General features: G+C 44.7%; 1 protein-coding gene across 8 annotated transcripts in view; it reads right to left on the reverse strand.

Annotated features, from left to right (window-relative positions):
• Positions 1–25,388, reverse strand: part of RAPGEF6 (Rap guanine nucleotide exchange factor 6) — a 113,770-nt gene that overhangs the window by 49,392 nt on the left and 38,990 nt on the right. For 7 of the 8 annotated variants that reach the window (XM_061457075.1, XM_061457072.1, XM_061457067.1 and 4 more), the window contains one exon: positions 22,200–22,343. In XM_061457075.1, coding sequence (XP_061313059.1) covers positions 22,200–22,343 — 144 coding nt within the window. Of the gene's footprint in view, positions 1–7,823; positions 9,006–22,199; positions 22,344–25,388 lie in introns of those variants that run through there. The other variant, XM_061457074.1, reaches the window with a different exon arrangement.

Here is a 25,388-nt window from a genome sequence, read left to right on the forward strand (position 1 = left end):
ACTTGGGAACCTCCGAGCTTTAGGAAATGCTCCCGCCTCAGCCTCCCTTGCACCCACGTGGTTTAAGGGCAGCAATTTTCCTCTCTCAGACAATACAGAAAGTCTAGACTGTAACAAAGAGCCAGTGAAAAGAAGCATGTTTGCCTTCAGCTTTAAAAATTACATTATATTGCCCAACTAAAAAGACGGCTTGATCATAGAGCTCTCCTCGGCAGTGACTACATCCTTCCATTCCCTTTACATGCCATTTTCTTTTTGATACCCCCAAATCCACGATTCGTTACCCAGACACGGGAAGCTGAATTATTTGGAGGGTTCAGAGATGATGAGCGTTTTTCTGCTTAAGTGACAAGGCTCCAAACCCCTACCACAGCAGAGGAAGCTTTGTCTGAGGAGCTGGAGGGTGGGATGGGTTTCCTACATGGCTCTTTCATGGATACCTTATCTCAAGACACCAGCAAGCAGCCAAATGCATTGCACCACAGCAGTCCTGGCCTTTTGGAGCCCATCCCAGGCAGCATGTCCGAAGTGGATAGGACACCGCTGGCTCTACTTCCACGTACTTTTCCTTCCACTGGCATTACAGCATCCAGCTGTTTGGATGGTCTCACTATGTGCCTGAGCGTCCATCATCAGCTCGTGCATTTTCACAACACAACTGATTTCTTTAATTAGCTCTATCTTTTCTTTCCTCCCCCCACTGGAATCAGAGCAGTGATGCTCACTCCCCCTGACACAGTCAGTCTCTCACCAAGCAGACCTTTCTGCATCCCAGTTTTTGCTCTCATACATCCCACTCATTTCCACCTAAGACAAAACAATGAAAAGAAAAACCCCCACCTCTCAGATGTTTCTCCTTGGCATCAGTAAGGGAATTGTTTTAATCATCTCTCATACCCTGCTAGCAAAATAATGAGAAACCACCAAAACCAACTGGAGTTCTCTGAAGTCATTTTGCTGAATTTTCATTAGCCTTTTTTCCCAAGGATTGATATAAATTCACTCTGGTTTACGTTCCCCTTTCACATTCTGCTCCAGTTTAAAATACACTTAGAGCTGTGTTAATGGGAGAGGAGAAAGTTGCTCCTCTGAGATACAGAAAGTGGCCACTTTGGTATCCACTGAGAGGGTAAGACGAGCCCAGCTGAATTAGCGATGCTGACATCAGTCCTCAGCTAACTTAATGCAAACAAACCCATTTCCTCCTTCAAGACCACAGATGTTCCACCAGTGGCACAAAAGATTTCTTCAGATTTTTAAAGAGCAGCAAAGATGTCTTTTTGTTTCGAAAGCCAACTGATGGATCAGCTGTTTTCCCAACAGGATCAGACAAAATCCTGGAGCCTTCAACAACATCATGCAAACAAAACTGGTGCCTCTCCAATTATACCAACTTCAGATCGCTTTCCTTTCTAAAACATACAAAAGATGGGCTCGCTGGCAATAGTTATGTCAAAACTTGTTTCAATTCATTAGCTACAGTACATACACACTCCAGTCATTATCAGTACTATAGACACAAAGCTCAACGAAATAATGACCAAGTTGATACCATTCACAACAGCCTCGCAGTGCCCTGGAAACCCTTGGAGCCTTCTTAAAATAACCCCAGGCTTACAACAAAAACCTAAACCAACCAACCAAAACGGAACAAAAAAACATCTAAAGAAATAAAAACCCCCAGAGGCTTTTCTATGCCTCTGGCAGCCAAGAGCTTCTTGGTCTTCACGGCTCCTACAGCACGGAGAAAATAAAATCCTCTCAAGTATTACGTTTCCTTAGTTACAATAAGGTGACATGAGGACAAAATCTCCAACTAAATTCTGGTGTCGCCTTAAACCACGCCTGCAATGCAATTTTAATTTGGTTTTCGTAGGTCTAAATTATAGATTACTGCTATGCCTTAACTCACGATAACGCTAAGAGTCTGACACGCGAGCGTCTCGGCTTTGGAGAAGAAGTGCATTGAAAATTCACCCGCAAAAAGACGTACCAGCATTGATGGGAGCTCGTAACACTGGGAATATCCAACATGGAAACCCCACGTTGCCTCTTTTTTGCTTTCCAACCATCAACTAATACAGAGCAACAGTGGAAGGTGTCCCTGCCCATGGCAGGGGGTTGGAATTGGGTGAGCTCTAAGGTCTGTTCCAACACAAACCAGTCTGTGATTCTATGACCTCTGGTCCATTCCTAGCACAACACTTTTAAAGTGTCAAGAATTGTGCTTTGTTATTATGAAAATGTAACAGGAATGTTCAAATAGGCTTATCTGCAATGGCAGAGTTCAGATTTTAATGAAAACTAATACAGTGCAAGACTAAAGAGAGCCTTGTCTAAATAACCACAGCAGAACACAAACCGTGGCAGCAGCAAGTGCTGCTATGACTTGTAGAACTTCAGCTCCTTACAGAAGCCGTTACAACTCCAGCACCACGCAGGCAGCAGCAGTGTGACATGTGGGGAGCTCTCTCTCATCCTGAGACAGGTCTGCAGGGCACACATACGCCAAACCTGCATCGCGTTTCATCTCAGCTGAATAATTTATAACCCCTTATATACACTGATTGGTAAAATGCAGGGGTGATGATGGTTCCTCTTCACACATCCTCAGGCTGCTACAGCCTCACTTCACTGGGATGACCCCCAAGTGGCAATCGGCTCCTGGATGCAGCTCACAGGGCTGTGAGGATGCGTGGACACGAATGCTGTGAGCAACATGCTCCCTCACAGCTCCGAGCTGTAGAATGGGGACCTCAGGTCCATGCAAAAAAGCCAAAGAAACACCAATCTTCCACCTACGTTTTCGTTCTGTATTCAGAAAGAAATGTATTCGTGGAAGTGAGAGGAGCAAAACAGGGTGGTTCGGAACTGGGCTGTAGCTTGAGCAGAACTGTAACTAAGCAGGATTAAAACAAAGCCTGGGAGGAACTCAAGATAGGTGGTTATTTGCATATCAAGAGCCAATTTCTGATAAAAACAATACTTCAGGAAAAGGCTTTTTCTGTTGAAAACCAGTATGATGTGTACTTGCATTTAACTTAACAGATACCGGAGTACAAGAAAATCCAGCTTTTCCAGAGTAAATGGCCACACAGCTCGTATTAAGCCATTTTTATCTTAAACTATCAAGGAAAAAGTGCATTTAAAAAGTTTGATGGAAGTTGGTTTAGAAAAGAGTTTAACTTTTAATTAATTGTAAGGAAAAAAATCATCATTCATCAATCCAAGCACTCACTCTCCAAATGCTCAGGGTTCAGGGTACCGAGTAACAAGAGGCATTGCTCCTAAAAAGCAGTATGAAAGAGAAGCGATGCAATCCTGTGCAGGGCATGGAGGGGCAAAGATCAGAAAATATGGAATAGGAGAGCTCATAAATACTCTTGAGGAGCTGGCTGAAACTCCTAAAGCTCTGTAGAGGGCTAAACCACGCAACTGAAGCTCACAGGAGGGAAGAGAACCACCAGGAACCAGAAGAGAGGAGCTCACAGGGTAATCACCCACTGCCTGTGCTTGCACATGGACTTGAACACTTGGGTTGAGGAGCACTCACAGGTCTTGCTCTGGGTGATGATGAGGTGCTGGGCTGGAAGAAACAGGTACAGACAAGGAAAGGCTGGAGAGAGAGGCAAGGCCAAGAGGACAACAAAGACATTGTCAAAATTGACTGAGAATCAGTTAATTCTATTTGTACTGAAAACGTTTAAAATTCATCCTACCAGGGCTACTTTCCACCTAAGTGCATTAGCAAAGACAAGGATGACACGGAATCAAATCAAGGACACACTATCCAAGCTCTGCTTTTCTTCTGAGGAGCTGAAAATAATCCTTAACTGCATGAAGGTTTCAACTCAAGATCTTGGAGATCAGATCGATGCCCTTTGGAATCAGATGATGTTACACTGATTTTACTTACGGATAACTAAAACCTGCATCACAAGCCTGTGATAGGGGAGCAGGAATAGGAACGGGACTGAAAAATGACTCCAAGTCTTCTGCTCTAACCCAAACAAACTTTCACAGAGCAAATGCATCTTGTTATTATGCTTCGCATTATTAGATTTTCTCTAAAGAACAGAGAGAAGAACGCCACTGAAGCCTAGAGGAAATAAATTACTGTCTACTGTCATAAGACAAGTTTAACATGCACCTGGGATCTTGAATGAAACTGTTTTCCTTCAGGAAAAAAACATTTGAGAAGCTTAGATGTTAATTCAGAAACCCTTATTTTCTATAAAAAGCACATTATCTCAAAAAGCATCCCCTTTTAAATATTCTCTGTAGATCCATTATCCAATCACTCCCTATTTTCCCCATCAGGCCCTCCTGCTACACAAACAGGGTAGCTGTGTATGCAGTCTGGGCTTGGAAAATTGTTAGGCTGTGCATAAAATTTCTATTACAGAAGAACCATATACATCTGAATCGTTAAGTTTCGAGCTCTCCTTCCAATGACTTCATAACGCAGCTACGGTTAAGAATCTAATACCACAAAGTGCATTACAGATAATTTAACAGACACTGAGAAAGTTATGATCAGAATTCCAAAGATGATCAGCACCTTGCTGAGATACATCTGAATTATTCACATGTTCTGCTTTAAAATACTGCACTGGTATCAGAAGAATTGAGTGTAAACTGAATGCCTCTTGTCCTGGTGAATACAACCAGCCTTGGAAGCAGACCTTCACCAGTCTGATGCAAAGATCCTTCACCTTGCTTCATTTTACTCCAGAGTCACAGTGGTTTGACAGCTGGGACTGCTTTGATTGCTGTTTGTCACCATCCTCGCTACGTATCATACTCACTATGTTTGCTTTAAGCTGCCTGCATCTATCTATCTGATCTTAAGGTCCTTTCCAACCTAACTATTCCATGATTCATCTCATCTCCCAAAGTCAAGCATTCCAGAAGGTGTACGGTCTCTGGGGCAGAGACCATTCTGATGTGCCATTCTGCCCCTGCCACTGGTACCTCCAGGCAAAACTGATGGAGGAACAACCATCGTCTCCCAGCAAAGGAGCTCCCAGCAAAGGTGACCTCTCCTGGACACGTTTCCAAGTATCAGCATAGCTTTGAGCAACACTGTTGACCTCTACAAGAAGCTGTTGGAAGGGCTGAAAGGTTCATACACAATGCTCACAGCTCTCCCAGCTTATCCTCCTTTTAGTAGCTCTTTAGGCAGGAAAATAGATGGCACTGATTACTGAAGTCTACTCTGTCCCTTTTGCTTTTGGAAGCCAAAAGCAACAGAGTCTCTGGGAGATGTGTGCACGATGCAACCCAGTGCAGACATCCCTTCTACCCAGGGAGCATCTTCCAGAGCTCCTAAAGCTGCTGCTGCAGGTCACTCCACAGCCACACAAGTCAGCCTCCTCAGGTCAAGGCTAAACTTCAGCAGTACTTTCCCCCTTGGATACCTTGACCAAAGCTTACCTGTCTGATTAGTCATACAAAACGTGACTTCATTTTGCTCTGATTGAATCGAGGTACCATTACACCACCACGCTCAGAACAGCTCTAATTACAACTGAGTCAAGAGCCCATTTTCAGACTATTGTCCCATACCAGTTTAAAGGCAACTAATGAAAAACGTTCTGGGACAAGTATCTCCAGAAATGTAAGAAATTGTTAATTTAAGCACTGAGAAAGCAAATGATAAATCAGATGTTCACTGCTCTGTGGCAAGAAACTGTTCTAGGTTCAAAACAGTACCATAAATACCTGACATTTTCAAGCTAGAAGTTATGAAGTTGCACATTTAGAAATCTGACATCAGTTACTTTGCTATATGTATATGTATTATTATAAGCACCCGTCAGAGACGGATCTGTGGTACAAAGCTCAGATCAAGCCAAATGGAACAAACTCAGACATAGCTCAGCTCATCATCAGTGTGTTTAATCCTTCGCACAGTCCTCTTCAGCATTGCAGAACACCACGAAATGCTCAGTTTAAAAGTTTATGGGGGGTTGAGGGAGCTTTGGGGGGCTTTGTGGGTTTTGCAAAAGGGGACCACAGGTGCTTTTGGGGTTTTAAAGATAAAGAACTTTTAGCTATGATTGGAATGCAAACCCAGTTACACCAATTTTCATCAGCCATTAAAAAAAGAAAAACCAAACCTCCCCATCCCCAATATTTATACCATTATATCTATGAATACTAAATGGGCGACTAAATGGCTTGACTGGCATGGCAGCAATCCACTGGCTACCATCCCCAGAGCTGACAAAGGGGGGCAAAAACCTTCACCATATTTTACATCATTACTTTACCAAAGCCCCATTTGAGCATAGGGTAGGTGGTTTTTTTGTGGTTTTTCACTGGCCCCAAACCCTAGGGAAGGAGCAAGCTCAGCTGAAGCACCAACGTGACTAAGCATTCCCATTTTTTTAAGCAATGACACTTTCAGACCTCCTTAATAAGGGTGGTGCGGCTAAGCTGAGCTTAAGTAAACTCATCCTTTCATACGTAATGTCTACAGAGCAGGAAGGGAAGGCAGCAGAAGAGTCTACTTGAGACATGATGATGATACAATCAGGCCAACCTCTGCCAGCAGGAACTCCAAAGTGAGGAGCTGCAATTACCCGAGATGAGCAGACGGAGCCCATCTACCCCTCAAGGCAGTTGAGCACCAGCAGCTCCTTCACTGGATGATGGGGTGGACTCAGCACACATGAAACAGCCAAAATTCACCAACACGTAAGCCTGCATACTCACACACTGACTTTGGCAACTGCACATGGAAACCCTAAAGCCCGGCACTTTAACCCTTATGCACTGTGAGCTTCCATTTACTGATGAGACATAACCCAACAGGGAGAGCCATCCTGCACAGAGACTCTGCACACCCAGCTCTCTCCTCCCCCACACTATGTCACACAGGCTCTAAACTTTTGGGGACCAAAGTCAAGAGCAAATTTCTTGCTCCAAAGTCAATGCCGCATCTCGTGATGTCAAGAGCACAGGGATTGTGCCCACTGCCTCCAGACCCTGCTGGCTTCACATGCAAGGAAGTTGCACAGTCTTTATTCCTGCCTGCATAAACTGCAATATAAATACAAAAGAGTAATAAATAATACAGAATACACGCCTGGCCTCCGGTTTGAAAGCCAATTCCCACGTCTTAGGTGCCTGCTTCTTAGCAGTAGCATTAATAAAATACCAGCAACTCAGCTGATTTCCTGACTGAGCAAACCAAATAGTGAGAGTCTGACAAACAGTTTTTAAAGGCTTTTATCTCAATAGGTGACTTTGCCCGAATGTTCTAGATTTCATTACCTCCCTTAAGAGGGACACCCTTCCCTCCCCAGTCTCACAAACACACTGCATCTTCAGACACACACAGTTATTTGTGTCCTTTAAAGCTAATTGCAATTACATAGTTCAGCTAAATAATAACCAATTCCACAGTGCTGCACAAAGGGAACAAGCAGGACAGCTTCACACAGCTTGGGAATTAGAGCATCAGTGGGTCTGCACAGCAATATTTCCAAGTTAGCAAAAAACAAGCAGTCACAAAAATGCCACGCTTCAGTAACACTTGCTTCATATTTCTAGGCTAAAAAGCAAGCTTTAGACACTTCATAAGGAAACAGCATCTTTTTCATGGTTCCTGTTCATTTGTAAGCTACTGGTACCTAAAGCAAACCCCAAGATTTCAAGGTCCCCCCTTTCTGTTTGGAAAGGATTCCACCAGAAGAGCCCATGCAGAGTCCGGCATCTCAAACCCCCGCGTGTCGCTCAGAGAAGGGAACATTCAAACAGCACCACGGTTGTCAATACATGGCAGAGGAATGCAGCACAGACAAAATCTTACTTACTTTGGAGGCCCACGGTTGCAGGCAGTTGGCGTAACATCGAACAAGAAAAGCCATGTCTTAGGCTGGGGAGGGGGAAAAAGTTTATTTCCTCAAATAAAAGCCAAGGAAGGAAAATATTGAGCAAAATCCCTTCTGGATCCTCTGTAACAATCATAAACCAAAGCAGCAAACATACATGTATGCAACTTCTCAGGCTTGAATTTCACACTGAATTCAATTACAGCTTCCACTATAGCTGAGGAGTTTTCAGTATCGCAGTGAGTTAGCAGCAGCAGCAAGCCCTATGAAAATGTTCCAGTTCTAACAAGCACAGAAATTGAAATCAAAATGTTTCCTGGCTTTTCAAATACAAATAGCCATCCGTTCCCCCAGGCAAGAGGCATGCGCCCGAAAAGTGCTGCTAAAATGGAATTAATGCTGAAATGGATTAGAACTGCAGGTTAAAGCAACAATGCATCAAAAGGTGACATATGAATTCTTCAAATTCCCTTTTTTCTCTTCACTCAAATGAATTGGCAAGTGGCTTATCTTCGGGTCCACTTTTCGGGAACTTCACATTCATACTGTAGCTGGAATCCTGCACGGTTCTTCAGCATCTCAGGCGATCCGGGAATCCCACAGCCTGGGTATTAAAGTTTCTTCTTTATACTCTTGTCCGTCATAAGTGCAAAAATTCGATTAGTGTCCAGATTGTAGCTCCAATATTAATGCTCTAACAGGTTTGCTCTGTGGAATCTATTAAAGCCTCTGCAATACAAACCCTTTTCTCTTCTGCTCCCCCCCCCCCCCCCCCCCCTTCCTCCTCTTGTTTTAATGCAGTTTACAACTCTGCAGTGTTGCTCAGTATTCTAATGCATCAGTCGGACCCCACGGTTAATCCACGCCTAGCTTTTCCAATTAAAACATCTCTGTAACGCACAACAAAATAGTACATCCATGGCTACAGCAAGCCTGACTGCTGGAGTCCTAATTCCTACTATCTTTGCTTGCTTCTCAGCAGCTCCCTCAGGAGAAGCTCCCATCGATTGGATGCTCCGCAGCAAGATGAAATATCTAATAAGGAGGAAAGAGAGTGGGAGGGGAACGGAGCTAAAAGGATGACATCACCTGTATAGAAAGCCTTTAGAAACTGCATTAGATCAATTGGCTACTGGAGCTGCAGATGCAGCCAACAGAGCATCTTTATTGACCTGATATAAACACACAGATCGGTACAGCAACTGCTCAGCAAACCCCCCTGCATTGCATTTTATATCCTTTTATGATCTATTCATGCATATGTTGGAACTCTCAATATGTTTCTTTCTCTAAATCATTTTTTAAACGAACCACATGCATCTATTAACACTTTCCACAGTATTTACGTGGATTATTCCTCATCTCTGCCCCCAGATTTAGAAATGAGTACAATAAATACCTGCAGCCGTTCGCATGCATGCACATACAGATACACCCAGCACCAGCTCACAACAAAACAATTCCTGCTTTCATGGATGTATGTCATACCACAGGCTCAAGGTTTTTATCTCATCCTATACACTCACGAGGAGATTTCTGTCTGGAATGAGAAGTAAATTTCTTATTGGAGGGTGGCATTTATAATTCTCATCATTTAATCTCTTTCTGAAGCCACGTTAAAAGTTTCGGTGGGTGGGTTGGGTTTTTTTTTCCCCTCAATTAAGACCAATTCTGTTTCTAACCAAAACTGCCTTAATTCTGCTGTAGTCAGTGGAGATTGATCCTTTCTCTTTGGTGCTAAAAGCTGCAATATTTGCAAGCAGCTCCGTGCCTTGGAAGGCAGCCCAGCCTGCTGGAGAGCTGCTCCCAGGAAGCACCTACGAGATCCCACACCTTGGAGCCAGGGCTGCCGCCGTGCTTTCCATTCCTAGAAGGCAAATGACTTCTGCTACCGTGCAAGGAGGGAGGAAAGCACGGAAGAGGGAGGGGACCAGGGGTGCTGGCTCTGTGAAAGCCATTATTTAGGACTCTGGATCATCTACTTCAGCTACAAGAAGGGCACTCACTGCTTCTGTATTCCTTTCTTTGGAAAGCATCTTCATCACCATGTATCTCATTATTCCCGGTCTGCATCAGACTTGAGGGTGATTCTCCCAAGACAAAACTATGACTGATAGCCACAACCTCCTGTATAGAAGCTTCCAAAGTGAGCCGGGGGCTACTAGAGCCAAAAATCCCTTATTCCGATTACTGTGCCAAGGGATCCAACACATGGATGAAGATTCTCACATTTGTGATGCCAAGTTATACCAAGAGGACCCCCCACCCCACCTCAAACCAACAGCTCCCTTCAGCAGTCATCCAGAAGTTGAATTCTTCCCAGCAGATAAGCCAAGTGATGCTGGGAGCTGCACCTGAACTAAGAAAATAGCCTTCCCCTTCCTAAAACTGTCTGAAAGGAAAAAACAATAACTGGTATTAAATGTCTGAATTTACCTAACTTCTATCAGATAATGAAAATAATAACACATGCATCATAAATATTACTGGGTTTATTTTGTATTTGAAGGAATATTTGAACTGCATTCCTCCATTTGCAAAATGTACAAACGCAGAGTCTATTTTATTAAAAGCTAATTAGTTAATTAATTAAAAGTAATTACTTCAGATCTCCAAAATGCACCACAGCAGCTATACAAATAGCTGTTTCTTTTCCTGTTCCTCCAATACTGAACAATAGGCTAGACACGTCAGCTTCACCTTGCAGTGACTGTACTGCATCCCTTCTCATAATTCACAAAACTGCATTCAGAAGCATCTTCAACATCAAACTGATCAACCTTCAGCAGCAATGAGCACTCAAGTACTTTCAGGCAGCGTTACCTGTGTTACAGTCATCACAATTGATAGCAAAGGGAAGAGAAATCCCACCCAGCTAAAGGAAACCTCTCCCTGCCTGCACGCCCACCGATAGCACACCTACTCCATCCCTGGCTAAGCGAGCACGCATCCGTCTCCCACCCGCGACTTAAACCCGCCGCAGCGGGCACGGGCTCCATCCCACCGGGGATCCTGGCAGGGACGCCGGGATTTCACAACGACGGTAAACACGGGCTCAATAATGGGAACAAAATCCCATTTCCTTCCAGTTTTGCCTTTAAGTGGAGATGACATCATCGCTCCGGCCGTCCCGCCAATGAGCGGCAACGGCAGCACCGCAGGTCCCGGGGGGCTGCGGCCGCCTCTGCCCCAGCCCCGAGCACCGGGAAAACCTGACCCAGTTCCACACCCCGGCTTCTGGGGCATCCCCCCCCCACACACACTCATTCCCGTTCCCTTTAGGGCTTGGGTTTTTAACACACGCATGGCTGCAGCCCCAGCTCCCTGCAGCACACGCTGTAAGTTGCTATACATCAGCTGGTTTTATACATCTCAAAACTGGAGCGACTGGGAGATGGAAAGAACAAATGATCCCGTACAAAGGCTGCTCCATAGCAGTCACAATACTTGGGAAGAACTGCAGCATCGGGCGGAATCGCAGACAGTAAATCACCAGTCTTATTTCTAACACAGATTCCAAGTTTTCAGAGCATCTTAAGGAAAAACCCCTGCGGTCCACAGCCTCTGAATTAAAGGTGGTCTTTGTTTCTTCACAACGATTTCTTTCCATGCTTGAAATACCACTCCATACATCTCTACACATCATTCCCTTTATCCTCCCCTACTGCTATGTGAATCCTGCCGACTGTTGAATAAATCTGCATGTTCTAATCGCCTAACAAGAGCAAGTCACTGAAAAATGGGATGTTTTTAGAAGGGTAGAAAGGCCTTTCATAATTTAAACGCACGTTCAGCAGGATCAGAGCCTCATTTAAGGACACCACAAAGTGAAGTTCCGCAAAAGCGGAGCCCTCGCGGCTGACAGCAAGGGACCTGTCAAGCAGCACGACTTCTCCTGATCCATCAGGGAAAGAAAAGCCCATTGTGCCGTGCCGGCGGGAGGACAGCGCCGAGCTCAAAGCCATCGCGGCTGAAAAGGCAGAAGCCACCGGCGAGCCGAGGGGCCTGGGTCAGGGATGTCTGTCCCCCTGTCCCCCGTGACCACTGGCACGCTGTCCCCTGCTGCTGCTGCAGCACCCAGCTATGCGCTGGTACCTTCACTTCTTCATACCCCCCATTTAGAGCACAGCAGCGAAGGTAGCATCCTGCCTCGGAGCGCACAATGGGAGCTGGGGAAGGAGGCCAGCTGCTTGGAAAGCAATCTGTCACTGCACACACACGGGCAAAGATGGGCCAGGCTAAAATAATTCATTCTAACACAGTTTTGTGAGTGGGAACTGCCAGCGTAATGCAGAAATATTTCAGCATTAAGGGCACCTGCATCGAGAGGTTATTTCAATGTGTGTGAGTGCTTGGAGTGTTTTGGGAAAGGCGGGTGGATGCAGGCAGAGCCAGCTGCAGCGTGAGCTGGATGCAGCCCTGGCTGTGCTGGCACGGCTCATTCCGTGTCACTGGCACGCTCCTCTGGCTGCTCCCCGCCATTTGACTTCAGCATCATGACGAATCACTGCACTTTTGCTGCAGGGTTTGCCCCTCGTTAGGGCTTCTCAGGAATCCCTGTTGAAAGGGGAAAAGAAAAACAAAAGGAAAACATTCCAACTCTCCACCCTGTTCCTGACCCTTCTGGGAAGCAGAGGCAGGGAAAGCGGTGCCTGTTCCCCCTTCAGGGGGACATTCCATGGTGTGACCGCATCCTTACAAACATCACTTTCCACAGCAGCACTTACTAACAGGCTGGAGAAAAATCCTACCCAAAGATCTGTAAGACTCACAAGTAGTAGGAAAACACACTACATCCTAAGGGAGGGAGCGAGGGAGAGCGGGAGGGAGCGGGAGAGGGAGGGCAGAGACTGTCATCATCCCCGAAGTGATGTAAGCTTCTAAATATAGCACCAGCAATACAGAAGGAACAATAAAAAAGGCACCATGGATTCAATTTCTCCACCGCTTTCGCACTACCCCAACCCTCTTTTCTCAGCCACTGTGTTAAGCAGGGAAAGGTCACCTCCTATTTGCAGCACTCCAGATTTATGTGGTTTTTATAATACTTCCTTAAATATGTTTATAAACTGCAGCTCTCTCCTGCAGATCTGCTGGTGCACACACGCTCTGCAGAGCAGGCCAGCAGCATGATCAGCATGGCAAACAGGGACCACGCCAACACGGGGGGAGAAAGGGAAGCCATGGACTCAAACAAGAAGTTCATGTCTACGGTTTGAAGTGAGATGAATCATTGCACGCTCCTCCCTTCCTTCCTGACATCTCGTTTCAGCCAGGGGTGGGGATGTTTAGGAAGGTACACAACCCCAAATCCTTGGTGATGGGCAGGAGGGGACGCCAAACCCAGCAGGGTCGGTTTGTGGGATGGTACCCACCCAGAGGTACCGAAAGGAAGAAATCTCTAATAGCCCACAGCACACCCTCCCGAACACACTCAATTCGGCCCACAAAACGTTACCTCCATCTAGTCTCAAAAGTTCCAGCCCAAAGCTAACATAGACCTGGCCTTAATTTCATCAACTGCCACCTACGTGGTGACCAGTTGGAGTTTCACACTGGGAAACTGCAAACCCACCAACGTACCTGTTCATTTTCATGCCCCAAAATTCAATATGAAAGCCAAAACTAAACACCACTTCTTCCCTCATGTATAAAACCTGTGTCTCGAGTTAGAACGAGCAGATTAAGACTACTTAATGTTGAAGACCATTAAAGTAGAAGGTGTTCTACCCCATGCGAGGGGGTTGGAACTGGATGACCTTTAGGATCCCTTCCAACCCAAACCAGTCTGGGATTCTACTTAGAACATACGGTACCAGCACACCTCTCAAGAAAAAAGTCTGTGATTAAATGACCTTGAGAATAACATTAACTCCACAGATGAGGTTAAAAATCATTAAAATGCCACTTCCAATATTTCTTCTGTCATTTTCCTCAAGGGCTAACACCAAACTGGAAGCCTGAAAGCAGGAAAGGGGGAGGAATCTGACTCCTGCCACATGTCTCTCTAAGCAAGGGTGGTTTTGAGCAGTAAACTCTCATTTATCAGTGGTCAGGACATGCAGCCAGAAGAGCGTCTGTGACACAAGCATCATCTCAGGCACGACATCTCATGAACGCTCTTACTCTAGGAACAGACCCATGTCTGGAGGAATCACGCTGGTTTTCTGTGTGTGGAGTCTACACCACCAGACTTGCCTGTGCTCAGGTGTAACTCCATGTGCCAGCACCTCGGTTGTGCCTGGATGCAGGCTGGGACCAGCCAGGCAGAGCACAGCCTGAGCTTGGTAACAGCGTGAAGAGGGGAGGAAGAGGCAGGTAAGGCACTGGCAGAAGTACTCCCAAGGGGTTTACCAGCAGGGTGACCACAGCACAACACAATGACCACAACACAACATAAAGATCCCTATATCAGCTGTGCTGGGGAAGCACCATGCAGCCCTAGAGCAGCTCCACATCGGATGAAGCATCACAGTGCAGTGATTCCCAAACTTCCTCATCTTCTAGAATGATCCAGCCCTTATCACCTTTAGATACCCCCAGCATCACTTGAGGTCCCTTCCACTGAGGGCAAAACAAGCACAAGCCCTGTTATTCTCACCCAACCTAAGAAACTGATCTTACAAGATAAAGCAATGGGTGGGCAGACACCGTAGCTACACTCCAAGCTGACAAACCACAACTGCTAACCAAACTCAAAAGGAAACAAAAGTCATCAAGACAATACCAGCATTGTGGCTACATTACCTCAAACTAAAAGCTTCATCATATAAGAACAAAAAACTTTAATACTCAGCGACAGAAAGCAACTCCGACTTGCAAGAGCAAAGTTAAGTACCAACAAGGAATTGAGCCTCAATCATGGCCCCATTTAGCCAGAGACTTCATTTAATCAACTATTTCAAGTATTTCATCTGTCAAATATATCCCCATTAAGAAAGTCTCCACATATCAAATGTAAAATTACAAATGCCGTTAAATGTCATTAGATAGCAATCAGTTCTACGCCAAAACCAAAGATATTCTTTTAGCTATTCTCTTGTACAGACAGTGGTTTTGATGCCAAGTTTTTCAAGGAAAACAGGGCATCCAAATGCTTGCTTTATGCATTGATGTTTTCTGATGGCGATTTTAACTGAACCATTGCTCAGGATATTCTCAGTCCTTAACCTGGTCCAGAAGGCTTCCCAAGAACAGGAGTCGATATGGATTTCCATACCACTTTAACTCAACATTGAAAACATCACCAGGACAGTGCTTTAAAGAAGTCCCTCAGTGTTAGGTGACATTCAAGCCAACAACTCAGACTTCCAACTCTTCAGGATAAAACCCAAAATGACCCTTCCACTCCTCTCTAAGGAATGATGAGCTTAAACCTAAGTGAAAGGTTGAGCTGGCTACAAATGAGAATACACCCAGGCTGGTACACTTCAGTACAGCATATTGAACAGAAACAGCCCAGATGGAAGACAGGAAAGAAAGAACAGATCCACACGTGCCACCACCTCCCTGCGTACAGGAACCAGCTTGCTGGCTGCTCTGCACAAGAAGCCACTCCGTTTGTCATTTCAAAAGCCTAAAACAAGGCTATCCAAAACAAGGATCTGTCAAAGAACTGCAACTGAGACACAGAAGGGTTTCACAGCCCCCAAAAAGCCTGATGTGCCTTTCTCAGGTGCAGAGCACTGCTCTTCATCATCAACCACCCGGGCGACGCGAACGGTCATGAGCAGTGGGCACAACCCTCACTCATCGCTCTCAATCTTGTTTGCTAAGAGGCTGTTTATAAAGAATTAATGACTTTGAAACTGCCACCCAGCCCCTCAGGCTCCATCAAAACACAGACTAACTCTGAACGTGCCACATTAAACATACTCTCAGGCCTTTTCCAAGGAACTGAGTTCATTTCCACCATGCTACACAGTGAAAAGAGGAGGAAGAACTGGATAACTCATTGTGTGGAGAGCCATTATTGAAATCTTGACTTCTTGTGCATGGTAATATGCAGGATATCCAGATTTTTTTATAGGTTCTTCTACCACAAGCTGCCACAGAGCAACAAAAGGCCCAACAGAACATCCCTCCTGCAGCACTGCCAGCGCCAGGTTAGGTCAAGGTCTCAGCAGCTCTCTGGTTTAACAGAGCAAAGAACATTCCCTGCAAAGCACAGACTGTGCTTGGGATCAGTTTCTAAACGGTTCCAGGCTTCCTGGTGAAGCTGCTCAGTTCATGATGTGTTTGGGCTGCAAGCAGGGAATAAATGTGAAAATATCCACAAGTTGTTCTGGAATCATCACACAGACACGTGCCTGCAGAGCAAGCAGGGGGCAACACAGACTGGCTGCAGGGACGACACTGGGATCACGGAGCTGATCATCACCCCAGATTCCAGCAGCCCCTGGGGACAGAGCAGTTCTGCAATTGAGTGCTTGAGACAGAGAAAGGCTTAAAAAAGGTCTTTGCAGCAAGAGAAGAGCAGAAAATGATGATGGAAGCACTGGGAGAAAAAACAAGAGAGAAAATTCCTGCAAAGCCATTGGCAAAACACGTATGAGCCCATGTGGCAAAAAACAGCTGCTGCTTCAGCTGCATAAAAGGTGAAAGATGGGTAAGTCAGTCCTGTGAGCAACCCCACAGTGTAGCTCTGAACAGCAACTCAGTACCTTGTTCCAGGACCGAAGCTGGCAGTCTGGCAGAGCAGGAAGATGTCCCTCTGTCCATCCATCCATCCTGCAGGAGAATGATGCCGCATCCCAACACAGTGCCCTTGCCCACAGGCAGGGAAAAGAGCTGTGCAGCACTGCCAGCAGCCAGGCTCGAGTCAGTACAGGTGCTCACTTAAAATAAACCCTCCCTGGTTTCAGTTTGATGCAGTTTCACTTGTGCATCACTCTTAAATGCTGTTAAACAGCTGCACATGTCACCTCCGAATTGAGGTGATTCCTGTAATTCACGGTTTATATATAACCTGCTTGTCGAGAGCCTAAAACCGTCAGGGAAACTCCTGAATGTCAGTTTTGAACAACTACAACCACTCTCCTCATAGATAAATTGGGGTTTACAGGTTACATCTGTTACGTCTAATAAATAATTTTATCTGAAAACCGCAGATTTTAACCAAAGGACAGCATTTTCAGCAAGTATTTTCTCAATCAGTGCACAGACTGCCCAAGCCATCACTCTTGGCAGACGTTCATTAATTGATTTAGGAAAGCACCAGTGGTCTATGGACATTCCTGGGAAGGCTTTTAATGCCCAGCACACTTTGAGGATTGGGGTTTTGTTAAGGACCATCATAACCAGCGCCAGACTTTCAAGGAGTCCTTGACAGTCACACTGCTGACAAAATGAGCAGACAGAATCAATACATAAAGTATGAGTGAACCTGCATTTGGCAGCTTCCCCCTTGCTTCCAAGAGCCAAGGGAAGCGCGCGAGGGCACTGTCTGGGCAGATGCTGAACACAGGTTCCCAAGCTGGACACCACCAGGACCCTGCTGGAAGCTGTCCCCAGTTTCCCTGGGCGAAGCAGCATTTAGCCAGGGAAGCAGACACCTCTAACACCGCTTGTCATGACCGCTCCATCAGCCCCAGCCTCTTCTTTGCTCCTAAAGACCTGCCTGGCAGAAAGCCAGGGGCCCCAGACATGCACTTGGCACAGAATCCCAGCCTGGTTTGGGTTGGAAGGGACCTCAAAGCTCCTCCAGCTCCAAACCCTGCCACGGGCAGGGACACCTTCCACTGGAGCAGCTTGCTCCAAGCCCCTGTGTCCAACCTGGCCTTGAACACTGCCAGGGATGGGGCAGCCACGAACCTGAAACCTGCTCAGGAAGTGAACACGGTGCAGATGCGGCTTCTTTTTGATCACAGAAGCAAGAAAAACATTTAAAATGGCAGGACCTGAGCAGAGCTACAACAAGCGATGGCACACGGGGGCTTTGCAGAGGTTCTGTCAACAGAGGCTCTGCGCACACCGCTGCTCTCAAGCACACTGACCTGTGCGTGCGGACCTGACCTAGCCCACCCAATAGTCAAGGTGAGGATTAGAACAGGGGAAAACCCTCATTGTAAAAGCAGCACCAGGGAGAAGGAGCTTCCACTATCTCTTTACATCGCACGACACCGCCAGAAAGCTACCAGTGACATTCATTTCTGTACCCACAAGTACACAGCAGGACTCGTGGATTTCAGCAAGACCCAGGGTTTCTCCTGATTCGTTCGTTAGTAAAGCTACAATTCTCTAAAGCATTTTTTGAAGGTGTCAGAAAGAGGAAGCATGGACACAAACACATTGAAAAGCAACGAGCTGTGAAAAGCAGCATCCTCCAGCTCAACAACAAGTGATTTTGGCCACAGCCTTGTGAAAACTAATCCCAACAAAGAGATGCCAGCGATGCTTCGTCCAAGTTCACCAAGGGGCAGCTGGAGGCATCCTGTGAGCTGGTCTTAGTTGGTTTAGATCAATGAAAGGTACCATTTCAGCAAGTCTACCTGGTGGTTAAAAATAGATTATAAAAGATCCATAGTGTTTTATAGCATTTAAAAGGGAAAGGATTAATGACGGTAAAGCACCTAATGGGTTTGATCCACGGCCTTGAAATGTGACTTAACTTCCTACAATTGTGAGCTACCCTTCGCTAACTCCAGCCTCTGACAGGATTACATTAAGTAATGATCAAAGAACAAGAAACTTGCCACTCAAGCAGTCCTCAGCAACAGCTTCTCTGAAGATAAATGCTGCTACAAGGCTCCAGGAAAATTCTGACATGATGTGAGCATTAAGATAGTGTCCGTAAAACGTAATATTATACTAAATCTTTTAAACCTCCTCCTCCTCCAAGGGTTTAAAAGAAGTAAATTTGCATCTCTGAGGGAGGGGATTACTAGAGAAGTTTGGTACCAATTTCTTTATTCTGCTCCACAATGAACTAACATTCGAAATGCTGTCACAACTGCGTAGAAATACACACTGCATCATACACACGTTGTTTTTAAAACACAAATATTCTTCATTTAAAGAAAAAAATCGGAGACAATTGTCCAAAATATAGGTAGGTAATAAATTAGAAATACTGTATTCAAATAAGGTGAAATTTGAGTAGGAATTCATATCAAAACTATTAAACCCCATGTGGTTTCAATCCCTGCAAGACACCCACGTGCAAAACTGAGCGTCTCAGGGTTTATTTTTTTAATTGTGAAGATAAATACTTGAACCATTTACTTCCCCATTACTTGATCCAAGATCAAAGCAGCAGTTTAACAGTTACAGAGCACCAGAGCTACCATTAAAGGCTCCTCTCCTGGGTTGTTGGTCTGGCTGTCAGTGCGTAAGCACTTCTGCATGGCCATCAACATTTGGGACAGCTGAACAGAGATAATCACACCTTTACCTTAGTGATCTCCCTGGCCATAAAAAGGAAAAACCCAGCACCAGTGGAACCTTGACACAGCTACTGCCCACCCCTATGGACTGAAGCCAGAGCTCAGCCCCATCACGTTAACAGGAGTGAGTCTAACGTACTTCCTTGCATATCTACTGCAAGAACAGATCCACATCACTATGCACTTTGAAGATATAAACAGCAATATAAACCTGTTCAGTTTGAGTTAGAACACCATCAGCATATGTTCACTGAACTTCACCGGGAAAAACAACTTTAAATACCTATTCTGCAGGAGAGCAGTGCTCTTGTGAAACAACACTGCTCTACGAACCACAAAAGCCTAGTAAAGGAGTCTGAATGGTAACTCCTTCACCAAAGAAACCAATCAGATGATCCATTTTTAACATTAGTTCATTCAAGGGAAAAATAAAAAGAAGGAAATAAATGAAGACACCCACAACAATGTGAATGTCTCCTATGGTAAAGATACACAGTTTAAGCACATACTACACCTCTTAAGTAAGAGACATGAGTGAAAGGAAGAGCTTCAAAGATAGTAACAATCATTTAAAGCATTGCTTGAAGTATCTGCACACAGATCCTTGCTCCATGGCCAAACACAAGGATGAGCTCCAGCAGCAACAAGCAGGGAGCTCCCTGTGAGAAGCAGAAGCATTACAGCAGAGAGGAAATGTGCTGGCCAGTCTGTAAACAGTTTTCCCCACTCTGGCAGGAACATTATTGTGAGTTCCTGTCAAATGAAAGTTTCATCCAAGAACCCTCATCCTCATCCTGCCCATTCCCACCAGGGCTGACACAAAGGCCTGCACTACTAAGCCCGTTTTTCAAGATCATTGGCACCCAGTGGTCACATACAACCAGGCTCATACGAGGCACAGAACACACCATTCATCAGGAAAATTCATTACTTTACCAAATTATAATGGAATACGGGAAAAAGAGAGGCACCCAATTTTTATTTGCTTGCCAAAGAGGCAGCTGGTTATCGTGTTCTAATTTCTTAGTCATCTGTGGAGTTACAAATTACTTTTTGCTCCACCAAGTACTGTGAGTATGACACTTTCCTGTTAGAAGCTTACAATCTACACAGCAAGGGTTGGGATTTCAATTCAGACTGCTGAAAACCCAGCAGCTTGCAGATTTTGCCATCAGAGAGGAGGCTGTTTACTCCTTGCCACTTAGCACTCACTCACCCAGGGAAACACCTAGCTGTGATACAGATATTCCTAATTAACTGACATAAAAGCAGATTTAGGAATGTGCTGTTGATTTATGATGTTTTACCACTTGCCACCAAATGCTGATATCAAAATATCTGTACATTTGTAAATCTGAGAAAGCTATTAGATTTGCAACAAGAAACTCTGTGCAGAGACACGTGTGTGCTCTGTGGTGTCGGTAACGAAGGAATAAATCAAGATAAAGAAAAATCCTAATGAGGACATCATCTACTGACTGATCACAACCCTGTGAGGATACCACACTGACTCCTTGCATCAATAACTGGAAACCTCTGAAGTCATTCAAGCATGTAACTTGGTCTTAGACCAGAAGATGCTAAGTCCCTTCTCACATGCTCCTACAGGCAAGTTGCGCAGGTACCATCAGCATCACTGCTCCTGGGATTCTCCCCCTCTTAGCACTGAAACCTAAGAATTACTTTCTGTGTGCTTATTCATTGTCACAAACACCAAAGAGACAGATTTTGTCATGCATAGACCGGAATTTAATTCCTAATAAAGCCTCATGCACGACTGCCCCGAGTACGAGGATCCAACATCTCATTTCAGCAATAACTAATTCAACGCCCTACTAACGATAAAATCCAACCCATGTGACAGTTCTTGAATTGAGGTTGCAGAAGGTTAGACTTCGAGCAGCATATTCTCTTCCTGTCACAGCAACAAGTGATACTCTGTGAGGAGAGGTTGCTTTGTGTTGTAAACAGACATGCTAATGCTGGGGAGAGTCTGGTCTAGAATCACCACCTGCGGTCCAACAGCTACCAACGTGCAGTAAAACAGCAATATGTCCTGAAGCAGAGGAAATCTTTTAAGTTTATATCTATTCCATCAGGTGTTTTGAAGCGTATCAACTAAGCAGCTTTGTACCTTTTGGGGAGACAAAAAGGATGATGGGACAAGAAAGCAGAGAAATTGAATTTGTTTCTTTCTTTTCTATGCATGAAGACTGCTCAGGGTTTGTGTACTTCCAGCGTTAGGGCTGGGGTTTAACCTTTGATTTTCAAAGCAAACCACAGTATCCAGAACAACTGTTTTCAACAAAATAATCTGCCAAGATCACATGTATATATCCTGCTACCAAGCAGGAAGTTTATATGTGAAAAATAATGTGAGCAACCTTCATGAAAGCCTTGCGGCCCTGAAACCACAGCTGTACGTGCCTTCACACAGCGCTGATTGCAGAGTCTATGATGCTGAAGACTAGCAAGTGAGTTGCCGTTACTCGTTTGATGCATGAATTACCACTGTACTATTTTTAAGCAAGCAAACATGAGCAAATAGATTAATTCGGTGTTAAGACCGAATTCAACTGCATTTGTGATTGAGTCAATTCCAAACCACAGTTCAAATTTATTAAGGAAAAAAAGAAAACCAATTCTTACATCTTAGCAAAGGAATTCCAGGTAAAATGAACAAAAAACTAACACAACCCAAAACTGACCATTTCTCTGTCCAGCCAACACGTTATTTATGGTGCTCAACTGAAAACCCCAGCACCAAAAAACCTCTTTTCTACCTGAGGCTGAATCTTCACTTTCACCTTTGGCATTTGAATCTAGAGCACCCTGTGGCTCCCCAACAAGAGAAACTGTGCCCCAAACCACCACACATGGACTATTTCATTTCACCAGCTTTCCCCAGTAAAACAAGCTGCCAAGCACACAGACACATGATGCCGAGGAGGTGGCCAAGAGAGAGCAGACTCACCGACTGGTAACTGCTGGCATCCACGTTGTCGGTGATGGTCTGACGCTCACCCCGCTGGTTGATCTTCCTAAACCTCCGGCGGGACTGCCTGAGCGGGACTTCCCTTTGCAAGATGTTCTCCTCATTGTCTTTGGAGTTCTCCACCTGAAAGACATGTTCAGGCTCCTGGTTAAACATCCAGTTCTTCCATATCACCGAGAGCCGATGGAGCCGTAGGAAGCTCATGGGGAAGGAACAAACATAAGCTCAGAGCAGTTCAAGCAAACGGCTCGGGAGGTTTCGCAGAACCAGAACTACGTTATTACAATGAGCCGGAGGCCACAGCTTCCTTCCAGGAAACAGTTCTTTTTTTTTTAAAGCAAAAAAGCCCCACATATCCTCTAAACAATGTCACTCACCAGCAGAAACCCTCCTGCACCCACACACGCCATGCAACGCGCCTTCAGCACTGCTCAGCTCAAGCCTATCTTCAACGCAGAAGTTAATGTTTCCTTGTGTATTTGCAGCCTGGTAAAGGCACTGAATGATATCCTATTTTTATTGGTGTAACTCTTAAAAGTGTAACTTATTGCTGGTACCAGGCACAGCCAAATAGCTTATATATAATATAATATTATTAATAAATTAATAAAATAATATTAATGAATGAATTAGTATTAATTAATAGCATAATATTAATAGCTTATATATATATAGTTATATATAGCCACTTCACCTATGGCATACGGACTTGTAATTGCTTCCAGGAGATAGGAAGCAATAAATAACGGGAACTTGATTCACATCTTGATGTTAGATGTTATTTGTGACTAAACATCAAAAATTAGGTAAATTTATCTCGTCAGTAAAAGCCAACATAAAACCATTTTATCTCACTGGTTACAATCCCCCCCCCCTTTTTTTTTCTATTAAAAGCAGTCTCATCCTTTCCCATTTCCTTCTGATGTTTTGGAAAAATATCTCTTAGCAGGAAGCAGCACAGACACACAAACAGGCTGCAGCCACGCAAGGAGCTCTCTACAATGCATTTACTGCAAAGGAGTTTCTAATGTGCTCAGTGATTTATGGTTTTTAATTCCACACACATACAGATTTCATTTGGAATCCTAAAGATAAGGTTTTAGTGCTGGAACAGGAGAAGCAGCTCTATGTGGCCTTATGCAACCCTCATTCACATACCTGGGTAAATGATCCCAAATATATAATGCAAAAGGTGTAAAGGATGGAAACCAGAAAGGTTTAACAGACAGGAACAAGAAAGTAACCAAAACACCTGAACCATCACAAAAGCAAGATCACATCTACTTTCCACCAACACTTGTTCCAAACAGCTAAGTCCGGCTGAGGTCAGAGGAAGGTGTGAGCAGCTGGGCTTGTCCTGGGGGTTATTTTTAATTCCTTAGAGGAAAGCACCCATTGACAATATAGGTTAAAGCTACAATGGTTAAAAAGGAAGAGTGAATCTCACACCACTCTGTTGTCAAAAAGAGAAAGCAGATAAACAAAGTTCCCCAGCAAGGGACAACCCCACTTTATTCCCTAGAGTTTTACTACATGTTTGCAAAGGCACGGGACAACGCACAGACATCTAGTAGCAGAGCTGCTGAAAGAACAGGATGTAAAGAAACATCAGGCATGCAGGCAGGCACAAAACCAAACCAATCCTTCTAAAAACAAGCCATTTGATATCATCCAAAAAGTGGGAAGACACTGGATATAGAAGCCCTTCCTCCCCTAGCATAAAATATGGATTTTAGTTAGCAATGAAGCTGCTCTCAAATTATACAGAATCACAGAATCCAGCCTGGTTTGGGTTGAAGGGACCTCAAAGCTCCTCCAGCCCCAACCCCTGCCACGGGCAGGGACCCCTTCCACTGGAGCAGCTTGCTCCAAGCCCCTGTGTCCAACCTGGCCTTGAACACTGCCAGGGATGGGGCAGCCACAGCTTCTCTGGGCACCCTGTGCCAGTGCCTCAGCACCCTCACAGGGAAGAGCTTCTGCCTAAGAGCTCATCTCAGTCTCCCCTCTATACGCAATAAGAAGTCCTAATTAGTGTCGTAACTGTTTGGTTTCTTATCAAGGGTGTTTTATTAACACTGGGATCAGCAGAATGCTTCCATACAGCCAGCTTCATGCACAGCACTTGCTGCCAGGTAAGAACCCCGGAGGATCCCAGGCCTGCCCTCAATTTCACTCTGCAGTCCCTGCCAGCAATGGAATATTTTCCACCTCCAAATATCTTGCTGCTCCTCTGAAATCTTACTTTGAGATCTGAAGAAGAAAATGGAAGCACCAAAGAACAACAGAGAGGACACTTCAGTACACCGAGATAGGCTGCAATTCTGGGCCATCTTCTTAAGTGATAAATGGACCTATTATTAATTCAATAGATTGCTCAGCCTCCAAAAATATGAGCTACAATGCCCATTCACACACTATCTGTTATCCTCATTAACTTAAGTTGACCACATTTTATGGCCTTTAAAATGGGTCAGTTCCCAGAGGATTCCTGCTACAAAACTGATTTACATTCGAAAACGAAAAGGAGGGGAAGGAAAAGAAGCAGAAAACTGTGGTTCTTCAACTACATTAAAGTAGCTAATTCTTGTGCTTGAAGATAAATATTCATTATGAAGTAACCTCATTAGTATGTTGCAAATTAAAAAGAGAAAATAAAAGGACTAAGATCAATTAGTAAGAATTACTCTGGGAAATGAAATTCGGGTACACCTTGTGTTGGTGCAGATCATTAGCAAGGTGCCTGCCACCACATTGATGCCTTTTTTCCTCACTCCATTTGAAGTCCTACCTAGAAAACTGTCAATTAATAGTACCTTTAGCTACAATTACCTGTAAAACATGAACATCGAAGTAATGAAGAAACATCTTTCACTTTTAATTCCCTCATTTTCCTAGAGAAAATAAGTTCCACAAAAGGATTTAAGATACCTTCAAGTGCCTACATCTGCACTGGCATTTAACAGCAGTTATAGAAAACTCCAGATGTTTAAAATGGAGAGGACAGTGAGTTTGTCTCCACGAACACCCAGCAGCACCCGACACTGATGCCATGGCCAATACTGGCTTCTCCAGGGTGTTCCTCTGAAAAACACTCATCAGTTTCTTAATGAAATATCTTCAAAGGGCAGCTTCTCTCTGGCACAAACACTGCACAGAAGCTGCTCTTTT

Source organism: Pezoporus flaviventris, unplaced genomic scaffold (genome assembly GCF_033815535.1).
Source record: "Pezoporus flaviventris isolate CSIRO_AGI_PZ_B2104156 unplaced genomic scaffold, CSIRO_AGI_Pfla_v1 ptg000023l, whole genome shotgun sequence".
Classification (NCBI taxonomy): domain Eukaryota; kingdom Metazoa; phylum Chordata; class Aves; order Psittaciformes; family Psittacidae; genus Pezoporus; species Pezoporus flaviventris.